Source organism: Vespula vulgaris, chromosome 1, assembly GCF_905475345.1.
Source record: "Vespula vulgaris chromosome 1, iyVesVulg1.1, whole genome shotgun sequence".
Lineage (NCBI taxonomy): Eukaryota > Metazoa > Arthropoda > Insecta > Hymenoptera > Vespidae > Vespula > Vespula vulgaris.
The window spans coordinates 18,223,312-18,235,811 of record NC_066586.1 but is presented as its reverse complement, the minus strand read 5'-3'; the positions used below and the strand labels follow the sequence as shown (position 1 = coordinate 18,235,811).

The 12,500-nt window shown below is 32.1% G+C and overlaps 1 protein-coding gene across 4 annotated transcripts in view; it reads right to left on the bottom strand.

The window, feature by feature from the left end:
• LOC127062240 (protein rhomboid-like) overlaps window positions 1-12,500 on the bottom strand; it is a 114,611-nt gene that overhangs the window by 10,745 nt on the left and 91,366 nt on the right. For all 4 annotated transcript variants that reach the window (XM_050990120.1, XM_050990103.1, XM_050990111.1 and 1 more), the window contains one exon: window positions 1,941-2,206. In XM_050990120.1, the coding sequence (XP_050846077.1) occupies window positions 1,941-2,198 (258 nt within the window). In that variant the 5' untranslated portion in view covers window positions 2,199-2,206. The remainder of the gene's footprint in view (window positions 1-1,940; window positions 2,207-12,500) is intronic.

The window sequence follows — 12,500 nt, the reverse complement described above, 5'->3', positions numbered from 1 at the left end:
ATAATATTTTCATAGTTTTGATCTATTACAACGATCTTTTTCTTTTTTCTTGTTCTTTTCAAATCAAACGTTTAGAATTAAGATATAACGAGTAGAGGAAAAAATAAAGAAAAAAAGTAATACGAAAAAGAAAATATCTCGGAAACCTCAATGAAATAAACCTCGAATGTTGAAACGGAAGGGAATGATTTGAATTAACGGAAAGATTAAAAAAAAAAAAAAAAAGAAAAAGGAATAAATAAAGAAAGAAATTTTAATGAAATGAACGAAACGCTGAAAGCGAAAAGAGAGTGATAGGAATGATGAAAAAAAAAAAGAAACAAAAAGAAAAAGAAAAATGGAGAGATATTAAAAAATAAAAGAATTTCGAAAAGCTTGATGAAACGAACGTGAAATGTTTGAAAATTACAGGAATTACAATAGAATGATTTGAGTGAGGAATTTAAAAGAGAAAAAAAAAGAGACAAAAAAGAAAACAAAAAAAAAAGAGAAAGAAAAAAGAATGAAAAATTTCGATAAATCCTCAATGAAACGAGCATGAAACGTTCGAAGATCGGATATTAATATACAAAATGATGTGAGTTGGAGGTATTAAAAAAACAAGAAAAAAAAATAAAAATAAAAAAAAAAGAAAGAGAACGAAAGAAAGAAAAGAAAAAAAGAAGCGGACATGGAAACGTTTAACTAAAATGAGTTTTATCGAAGGATTCGTTTGAACTCAATAAGCTGACACTCAATACGTTTGACCGTTTGCAAATTACAACAAGAACAACAACAACAACAATAACAAAAAAAGAAGAACAAAAAAGAACAAAGAAAAGTAAAGAAAAGAAACAAAATAGAAAAGAAAAAGAAGAGAATACTCCTAACGCTGAGAGAAACACGAACTTTTTACTTTATTTAACGCGACAAGTTTCGTTAACGATGGTGAAGAGGAGATGCCCAACTTCTTCATTCGCTTTAACGCGACGGCTTTCATTAACGATGAAAAAGATGTAAACTTCTTATCCGAGTTAACGCGACGTTCTCTCGTTAAACGTCTCTCTCACTCTCTCTCTCTCTCTCTCTCTCTCTCATTATATATATATATCTCTCACTCTTTCTCGCATGAGAACCAAAGTCAAAGCATGTAAAATCTTCGAGCCATGAATCCGTTCTAGTTGCTAGCAGAACACTATACACCACAAGGTTTTGCACCACAAGGATTTGCCGTCTAGGCTCTTTGCAACTTTCTTTTCCGATAGTTTCTCGTGAATGGCGGTTTTTAAACGTCCAGAGCGCTTCTTATAATCTCTTTCTCTCTCTCTCTCGTTCTCTTCCAGTCTATCTCTGTCTTCTTCTTTTTTCTTTTCTTTTCGGTTATCAACGATAACTTTCATTTTGTCTCATAAAATTCATCTCTTGTGCTCTCATATTCTTATTTTTTTTCTTTCTTTCTTTCTTTCTTTCTTTCTTTCTTTCTTTCTTTTTCTTCTTTTTTCTTTTTCGATCACCTTTTCATCTATATTCGTTTATAATTATTATCCATACATATTATCTAGAAAATTTATTATTCACTTGATAAGTGTATCCTCAAGTTTTTTACTTATATATAAATATAAATTTACTTTATGTATAATTATACTTTAAATATAATTATACATAATAATATTCGTTAATGCATACTATGTTGTATTAATAGTATAATTACATTAATAAATTTCACATTTTATTTACAATTTTTTTTTTTTTTATACACACGAACAAAAAATAATTGCGTTATACTGTTTAAATGTTGAGTTTAAAATCTTTCGATTTGACGATGATATGTATCTTTTCTCTTCTCACATTATTAAAGAAAAAAAAAAAAAATCATCTTTAAAATATTTTCATGGAGAATGAATCTCTCAAGTTGATTTGTCGTGAAACATATCATATTAATAAAACTTATGATACGTTACCTCTATGATACTGATGCATATCATGAGGTAAGGCGGTCGTATCCGAAAATTAGGCTTCCTGGTGGCTTGTGGATACCTTGGTGTCGGCTTGATCGTAGTTTCGTCATCGGTATGTGTCTTCCTATATGATGACGTCACGATGATCGGAGATTCTGACGAATAAGGTGAGCCTGGTACCGAGTACGTCGTATCTGTCAATTCCGAAGAAATCGTTGACAACGTCGGCGAATTTTCGAGTAAAGCTGCTTCGACGTCCATTTTGTCGGCTGAAAAATAAACATTTTCTTTATTTCTTTCTTTCTTTTTTTTCCTATTCTTTTCATTCGTTAAAAAATGTTTCATCTGCGAGTAAAATAGATATCTCTGTATTTTTGAAAATTAAGAAAAAGAAAAAGTATTACATTTACATTTCTAATAGATTTTTCTTCAATTTGCGATCAGTCAAAATCATTGAAAACTTTCCATTGAATTTCTTATGTCGTTAGGGACAACATGAAAGTGTGTCTATCTTCGTGAAGTAGGTAAATAGAAAAGTTACAGGTTCTATAAAGCAGAGTCAGAGTTTGACGTAAACGGGTCAACGGTATACGTCGAAAGACCTCCTTCCTATTGATAGCTTGATAGTTACAATATACTACAACATCGTAGAGAAAAGAACGAGCTACTTTCTTTCATAGATATTTAATAAATATTTTAATATCGTTTCCATTACTAACTCGTTTGAAGTAGATCAGTATAAAATAGATTCGTTGTCAATGTTAATCGTAATAGAAAAAATAATTTCTCTTTTAAAGGAGAAGTAAATTGAATGATTAAAAAAGAGAGATCAAAAAATTAAATAATACAGAGTAAAAAAAAAAGAAAAGAAAAAAGAAGAAGAATGAAAAGCAGCGGAACAAAACAAAAGAATTTACAAACATTTATAAAATTTACAAAGAAACAATGAATTAAATAAATATATGTACGTAATGTAACATTGAAACATTTCGAAACGAAATTTTCGTCTGAAATTTTCAATTATGTATGAACTTACGTATCTACGTATACGCGTATGTACATATAAAAAGTTATATATTAATAATTAATAATTAACTTTTCGATTTTATTAAATTTCAGTTCGTTATTATAGGTAAATGAGCGTGTACATAACTTTTCCGTAACTTGCGTCTCCGCTAATATTGTTTTAACATATTAACGATAATTATTCGTATTAAAATGGCTGCGATACAGATCGAACAGTATCGCGTTCGACGTACAAGATTTTGAGATATCGATTTTGTTTTCGATTTCGATTCAATTTTATTAACACAAATTTAAGGACGGGATCATCGGGAGAGATTGTTTCGCGGCAAAAGAAGGAAAATAAATAAATAAATAAATAACAACAAGTAAAAACAAAAACCGAAAAAAAGAAAGCGAAGAAAATAAAAGAGAAAAAGAAAAGGTTAAAGTAATTCGAAATATTGATCATCATCGATGATGATCGATAAGTAATGTAATTTAAAGCGCCACGAAGAAAATTATAATTTCAAATTTTTCGCAACACGATCTTAAACTCGCGGTGCCTTCCCACTTTATTACCTCGACTACTATCCTACACTCCGTATCCCGCACTCTCAACCCTATCCTGATTCTCCCCCCAATATATACGCAAATTAGCCGAACGCGTCGGTCGGTGATAGATATTGAACTCGATTACATTGAAATTTCTCAAGAGGGTACTCGGTTCAACGGCCGACGCTAAACACTACCGATTATCGATTTTAGTTGGTAGTGCCTACGGTGGCAGGTAGGTACGACGACCTATGATTACGTTAAGGGTTAGAGGTTTGGGGTTGAAGGTGGGGATAGGGTGAACCGAGGGGGGACGATTTGCTTGGCATGATCGGAATCCGACGTATCTCCAAAATTTGCACGTTTCGATCTATACGGATATCGTATATCGAGTCCCATAATCTCGAAATCGCTGTCGTTTATACGAGACGAGTGAATGTGTATATGTGTATGTATATGAGAGAGAGGGAGTGAGAAAGAGAGAATCTAAAGCTGTTTCGATAATAGCGAGTGAAATTCTATGATAGCTTGGTAAACGATCTAGAACGTTAGAAAACAAAGAGCTACTGGTGATGACGCGTAAAGAGGTCACGCGAAGTGACCACCCTTGAAGACCCTCACCCCTTTACACCTTAACCTTCTTTTGTTCTCTCTCTCTCTCTCTCTCTCTATCTCTCTCTCTCTTGTTCGCTCTTGTATATTCTCTATTTAGAGAGACGTGCATTCTCTTCGCGCACCGATATACGTTACTTACACTTGCCTACAAGAGAACATATATATGTATGTATATAGCATGTATGTATATATGTATGTATGTATACATGTATGTATATATGTAAATGAATGGGAGCTATGTGCCAGAGCCAATGGCATAACGCTTAGAACGTTGACTTCGTGACTTCAAGGACTACTACTCGTTTCTTACGTGATAAAGACTCGACGCTTTTCCGCGACGTGACTACTTACGTATGTATTTTGCATGTTACCTACGTCTGTTCTGAAGTGCGAAAAAAAGGAACGAAAAGAATATGGTTAAAGGGAAAAAAGTATTTTCCGATCGAAGTCTGCTTTAAGAAGAAAATTTTTGAGTCTTCCTTACATTTTTTCTTTTCTTTTTTTTTCTTTCTTCTTTTTCTTCTCTCTTTCTCTCATTCTCTCTCTCTCTCTTTCTCATTTTCTTTCTCTCTCTTTAATCATCAACTTCTCCGTGATAACTCATAAAAATTTTTTAGGAATATACAACGCCAGGATATAGGCAACACTTTATAACTCGATACGATATATATTGCCTATCTATGTCTCTTATCGATGACATTTTTAAGCCCCTGGATGTATGTTACTCGATCGTTGCATATGAATGTTCGTATGCGTATTGCCTTACATCAGAGGATCGAAAAGGAAGATTTCTTCTTTATCAACGACGAACGAAACGATGCTTATCTACCCTTAACAGATGCGACCACTTAATTAGCTATTATAATTACGTATAGTAAAAATGTTTTTTTGGTTTCTCTGTCAAGGAATAAATGCAAATGTAATATTAAAAGGGTGTTGTTAAATTCTATTAATGATTTAACAATTATAATGATTCGCCGATCTATTTTCGTTTTCGCAAACGCAAATGTACAAAATGTATATATACGCGTCGGCGCGTGTAACGCGGGTATAACGAACGAGCGTTCGTTTAACCGCGCCGGAAAGTACACCACCGCGTTTCCGTTACCGCGCTTTCGTGGCTTTTGCTCGGTCGCGTGTGCGTTCGCTCGAGCTTACACGACCTCTCGTATTCATTCTCTTTCTCTCTCTCTCTCTCTCTCTCTCTCTCTCTCTCATTCTCTCTCACTCTTTCTCTCTCTGTCTCTCTCGCTATATGCTTTTGTCGAGGTGCGTACATATTGGCGAAGGAAAGCCACGAATAAGCGTACTGCTTCCTAGAGAACGTGTTCGATTAATTTTACGATTGTGTTTCCTTCTTCGAGCAATTTTTTCTTTTATTAATTTCAATGGTATCTTTCAAATGAATAATCGCGTTAACGCGAAAGCCGAGTTATTAAAGAATATTTCTCCCTTCGACAAGCTTATTACTTCAAGAACTTACTAATATCTTACGCCGTAATTCTCATCTCCTATTTAAAGTAATAATAGAATGACGATACGTATTCCAAATAAAATAATTTTCTTTTAGCTGCAGCTTATAGGCGTATAAAATTTTTCAAATTTTACAGCGTGCGTATTTATCGATGGAGAAAAAAGAAAAGAAGACGCGGATAAGCGATTATTCAATTATTTAATTTTACGATTATTTAAATTTACGATTAAATACACGATTAAATACGCGAGAGCGTAACTTCCTTCGACGATTTTTTTTTTCTTTTTTTAATTTCAATGCGACCTTTCGAATCCGACGATCGACGGATCTAATTATTATTAGAGATTATTTTTCTTTCGGTAGAATTAATCCTTCAACGATTTACTAATATCGTACGTAATTTTCTACTCGATAAAGTAACAATATTATAGAATGACTACACGAATTCGAAATAAAATAGTTCGCGTAGCTAAGTTCGGCAAGGCGTGTGCTCGCGTAACTTTTAAATTTGCCGCTTATCGTGCTTGAATATTTTTCAACTACACCACTTCCAAGGAGAGGGCATATTCGCTTCGGATGCTTTCACCCTTTACGACATTTTCTACATTCCTCTGCGAAACTTTTACGCCGGTTGTTTCCGTGGTATCATTTAATATCCGACGTTTCGAGGAAATGTACATTTCACGTTGTTCGTCTCCGTAATTTTCTTTTTTTTCTTTTCCTTCTCTCTCTCTCTTTCTTTTTCTATTTTTAATTAATCTCAATTTAAAATCATTTCAGGATATTACGATTCGTTATTATTAATAAAAATATATCTTTGTAAAACTAAACAAACTTTCATTCGATACGATACGATTCCATCGGTCTATTATAATGAATATTATGAAAACAATGATATAACCGATGTTAACAAGTAAAGAAAACGAAAAAAAAAAAGAGAAAAAAAGAGAAGAATAGACGAACGTATCGAACTCTTGTTTCATAGACGTTGGAAAATATTTTGAAACGAATACATAACAATCAAGATGAAAAATTCACGGTTAAAGCCGAAAGCACGTACTCTCGTTCGAGTCCTAACTCAAAGGCTCATAAATACATAGTCATTAATTACTTTACATAGTATGTAGCAGGTGAATGCTGGGATACATACGATCGGCTCATTAATTTTCAGCGACGTTATATCGACTTTACGTCATAAGCTGCCATGATATTCCAAAATCCCGTTTTCTGCTAACGCAGAAATCCACGTTCACTATTATATATATATGTGTATATATATAATATATATATATATATATATATATATATATATATATATATATATAATGTATATATATAATACACACACACACACACACACATTCTTTATCTTTCCCACATACACACACATGTATATACATACATATACATATATATACATATGTGTGCGTATATATGTATACACATATATAGACATATATGTCGCGAACGAAAACCGCAAATCAAAATTGTGCCCGCGTATCCACCGCCGACGCCAGCTAAAATTTCACGCTTACGGTAAAAACAATGGTCGACAGTGTGGCAGAGACTTCGTTGTTACCAAAAATTCTATATTGTCACTTTTTTCGTGACAAAAAAAAAAGAAAAAGGAAAAGGAAATGAAGAGAAGGAAAAAAAAACAAGAAGAACGTGATACGATAATTACGAAGGAGACTAATTAATTTTCTTGAAGGGGGAATCACTTTGAAAAAGTAATTTCATCTCTTGAGAACATCTCTCGAACCATCAAAAGAGGATCAAATTACTTTCTTAATAAAATACCATGGGTTATATCGCTTAATTAATTTACGTTTAACTAGTACTTCAAATTTTTCGAAGGATAATATTTTCTCACCAATCGATCGTTCGATAATCCCTTATAATTATCTTATTTTATTACGAACGATTGGTTCCGTTGATTCCTTTCGAGATTTTTCATCTGTTTACCCATGAAAATCTTCGTTCGTTTAACGTTCCTATGAAATTAATTCTGATTGAGAATAAAATGATTAAGGCAAAATAGAGATAAAGAAATGCATTGGATTAATTAATGAATCGTAAAAAAAAGAATCATGACGTACAATATTCCTTCCTTTCTATTTATTTTCTCTTTTTGGTTTAATTTTAATTTTCATTAGAGCGAGAAATAATTTATTTATTTATCTTTTTTTTCTATCGAAATCAGAATAGAAAACGAAATATCTTCGTGAGTTAATTCTCTATAACATGTTTTTTTTTTCGTTTTTGGTATGAAAGCATATTTCAGGTAAAAGTTGCTTGTATTTTTTTATTTATTTATTTTTTATGTAAAATATGTTGCCGTTAAAAGAACCAAAAAAAAAAAAGCGAAATTGGCCTTCAAATAAATGTTACACTATCTCTCTCCCTTCCCCCTCTCCTCCTATAAAATCGAATTGATTTTAGTCCGAACAATGTTTTTCAAAAATATCATGTTTTCGAGATTAAAATTTGTAACTCTATATTACGAATATCCGATATTATAGTTATACTTAGTACAATATAATAACTTCGGCTTAAGAATAAACGAAAAATAAGAGAAAAAAAGACTTGAAAATTTCATGACTTGTACATGAATTAACATTTAATTTTTTTACAATGATCAAGTAGATATATATATATATATATATATATATATATATATATATCAAGTATATATACATAATATTGTATTTTTCAAATAAAATTTGAAATAAGATTTGAAAAACACAGTATTTTTTAAATCTATCCAAATATATATATATACACATATTATATCAAGTACACGCACACACACAATATACTGAAGTTAACACTTAAGCGTTAAATCAATTAAGCATAACTAAGTACTCGAATAGTATATACGCTTCATAGTAACATGGCGTTGTAGACATAGTAAACACATCCCCCATCTCTCAAGGGGGATTTAACAACAAAGAGGTGAAGGGAAAAAGGGGAAATTTAATTTCGAGCGATATAACCAATTTTTTACTTACAAATATCTGAATAAATCTGAGAACGTGTGAAACGTGCGTCGTTCGGTTCCCGTTATGGGAATATGAAAGCGTGACGATAAAATGAATTCTCATGTCTTCTTTTTTTTTCTTTTTTTCATTTTCATTATTTCTTTTTTCCTATTTTTTTTTTTTTTTCTTTCGAATTAGTCGGACGGCCGAGTACTGGCTATCCGAGTAACGAGAAAATGGTAGATACACGAGAATGTTGACGTAACTAGATCGGACGGAGACATATTTGCTTTATTGCACGACGGATTACAACTCACTCGTGATTCTACTCTTCCCCTCCTCCCACCCCTCCCTCTGTTCCTACCCTCTCCACTCTTTCAATTTCTATCTTTCTCTTACACATACGCGCACGCACATCCACACTATACTCATGCACATACACGTACACTCACGACCACACGTTCAATCACACATAGACACGACACACGAGTGGACTCAAAGATACACACACTGATATCGATACGTTCTCATAGATCCATTGTAATCTCATATGAATTATCATCGACGAGTCTGTGGATACAACCAACAATGGCGGAAAATGTTCGGAAACGGATTATTAACAATGCTCGACGTTCGATACATTCCTACGGTTCCTTATGAGAGATGAAAAATGTATATAAACTAACAGACACACGTACACTAACTACTAACTAACTAACTAACTAACTAACTAACTAACTAACGGATACACACACGTGTCCGCGTTGTAGAGGAAACGTATACCATAAACAATGAAAAAGAAAGCAACATGGCGTTTCTAGATCGAGAGAACAATGTCGGAGTAGATACTTACTTACTTACTTATTTATCGAAGGTGAATACGTGATAATAAATAATGTATGATCGATTGTAAGCTAATCGATCAATGACATTGACCATTTAATGTTAGTTCTAACTCGTTTCTAAGCTATCTATGGATAATACTTACGTAGATACGCTTCCTTCGGAATATTTTCTTTCAATAACTTTCATTCTCCTTGAAACGTTTCTACGACGATAAGCAACGTATATATGTTTGTGACAACAAATAACGAGAAGCTATCTGGAATAATGAATTTTTTTTCTCAACGTTCGATCTAATATCATTTCTACGAATATTTTCATATAGACGAGAGAGGAGATTTCTCTTTCATTGGATAAATGAGAATTGTTGGGACCTGATAAGATAGGGGAGGTAGAGGAAGAGAAGAGGGAAAGAGAGTAAGAAAAAAAGAAAAAAGAAAAGAGAGAAAAAAAAGGGATCCGATCGTATTTCTTTTCGTGAGATCTTTTTACCTGTTATCATCGATGTACATATACAATGTACGTGTTCTGCGTGTTTGTACATACACGCGTGTATGTGTGAGGGTGTATATATAGATAAATTTTCTTTAAAAAGTATCGAACGTTGTAAGCGAAACGTGGAATGATAAAGGAGGCAGAGCATGCCCGTCGAAACGTCGGAACTTTTATGATATTTTCTTGGTATTTTTCTTTGAGCCGATGGCATCCATAAATTTAGTGCAATTTTAATATTTTCTTCCAGGAAGTTTGGAAAGTTATATAACGAAAGAGAAAGGGAAGGTAAGAATAGACCTTTTAAAAAAGTAGAATCGTTCTTCTTACTTTTGATTACCGAAGATAGATATATTATATTATATTAAAATAGTACGGTCCATTTTCAAAGTTTATATAAATTATGATCGTCAATATTTGTTTTATTTATTTGTTCGTTTATTCGTTCTTTTTGTTTTTCTTTTTTGTTTGTTTGTTTGTTTGTTTTTTTCAGAAATCACGAAAAAATATTTCATTCATTTCCTTTCTCCGATGTTGGGATATAGGTTTGCTTGATTTATATATATATATATTTATATATATATATATATATATATATATATACACACATATATATATTTATTTATTTATTATATTTTCTTTTCCTCTTCTCTTTTTTTCTTTTTCTAAATATTTGACATCGATTATGAGTCGATGTTTTAATTGTTATAAAACTAAAATGGAAATGATACCATCACGGTTTTATTTTTTTGAATTAATTCGAATTTATTGAACACGTTTCGATTTTGATTCTGTAACTGGAAGATAAAGGTTTTCTATAACAAACGTTTCAAACAAAATTCGCCGGAGGTTTTGAAGGGGATGGGGTAGGGGGAGGAGAAATTTAATATTTATTGTAATTGTTTCATAGAGAGTACTTTTGGCAAGATACTAAAACCTTTTTTTCTCTTTTTTTAATGGAAATCGATAGTTTAAGCCTGACAAAAGTTGTAGACAATATCAATACACATCCAACAAGTATTTACCTATAATATACATTTTATTCGATATTTTTATCGATTTATGACGCTTTGAAGTTGTTCTCCCGTATAACTGTGTTACTATAATATATGTGTGTACCACTATATTTGTGTATCTATGTAAGAGAATATTATATAAAAACTGTACAATTGTGTAAGAGATCCTTATATATATATATAAATGACAACCGGTTTTGGAAAAGTATCAGTTATATTGCGATAATAATATATTGAATACAACAGCTTTCGTTGTAGTAAAATGGTGCTGGTTTTGACTCAGTTATAAAAATGGACATAATGCCATTTAAAACTCTGTTCAATTTTCACTTGTCCTGTTTTATAATAATAACAGTAATAATAACAAAAAAGGACAAATAGAATGCGTTTCACCTATTTTTAATATTTCGAACGTGGAGAGAATCCATTTCTCAGCTAACGAAATCAAAAAGGCAAAAGTTTTTATTTCGCTTTTTGACGAACATAACGGACTTTGAAAATGGACGAGTCAATAGTTAAAATAAATTACGTTTCAAACGTGTTGAAACGAAGGCCGTCATTTCGTTGGAGTGCACTTACTGTTATCTTTCAGCGATTCAATCTGAAAACAATCGCAAAAATTAATTGACTATTTGTGGTTATACGTTTCAGCTCGTTTGTAAAGATATGATCGTTATAATTATAAAAAAAGAAAAAAAAAAAGAGAAAAAAGAAAGAGAAAGAAACCAGAACTAATACCAAGATATATTACAAATCGATATGACGTATCGATTCCATGATAAATTTACTGTTAACTTGTCATATTGATCGTTCCACAATTTTTCTTTGATAACCACTTTGTCTCGGAATTAATATAAAAGCTTACTGTATCTCTTCATGCCATTTTTCTTTTTTTCTATTATATAACCCTGTGTAATGAGTAAAGTCGGTGGACAAAAAAAAAGAAAAGAAACAGAAAGTTTTCTTTTCTTTGACTTTAACATGGAACGATTAACGTCGAAGCGTGAAAATGATCAACCAGCATCACGCTGCACTTTACTCTTTCAAATCGTCGATCTCTCTCGATATAATCGAATAGTCGTTAATAAAGTCCTCTTTTAATTTGCTCTTTCTCTTTCTCTTTCTCTTTCTCTCTTTGCTTTTTTTATATTTCAAAAGCTATCGAGCTCGTAGCGCAAACGTCGAATCTTTTACCAATCGTACAACCCCTTTTCACTTGCATATAACTATCTATCTATCTACCTATCTACCTACCTATCTATCGCCAATAACGGCTGAGCCGTTATTTGAAATGAAATTGGAGCACTCGATCGAATATCATCGCGTCAATGGTACGGAGTCGATCAAAGAGTTTTGAAATCGTTGCGAATATTACCATATTTATTTTGTTTTCTCTTTTTTCCTTTCCTTTTTCATTTATTTTTTCCTTCTTCGGCCCCCTTATTTTTCAAAAAAATCGCAGAGGGAATCGCTGCTCTTTTAGTTTCGTTTTCATTCGCGTATAATATTTCGTCGGTCCCTTCCCACTTTTTTCCTATTTTTTTTCTTTCTTCTTTCTTTTTTTTTTTTTTTACTTTTTTCCCAT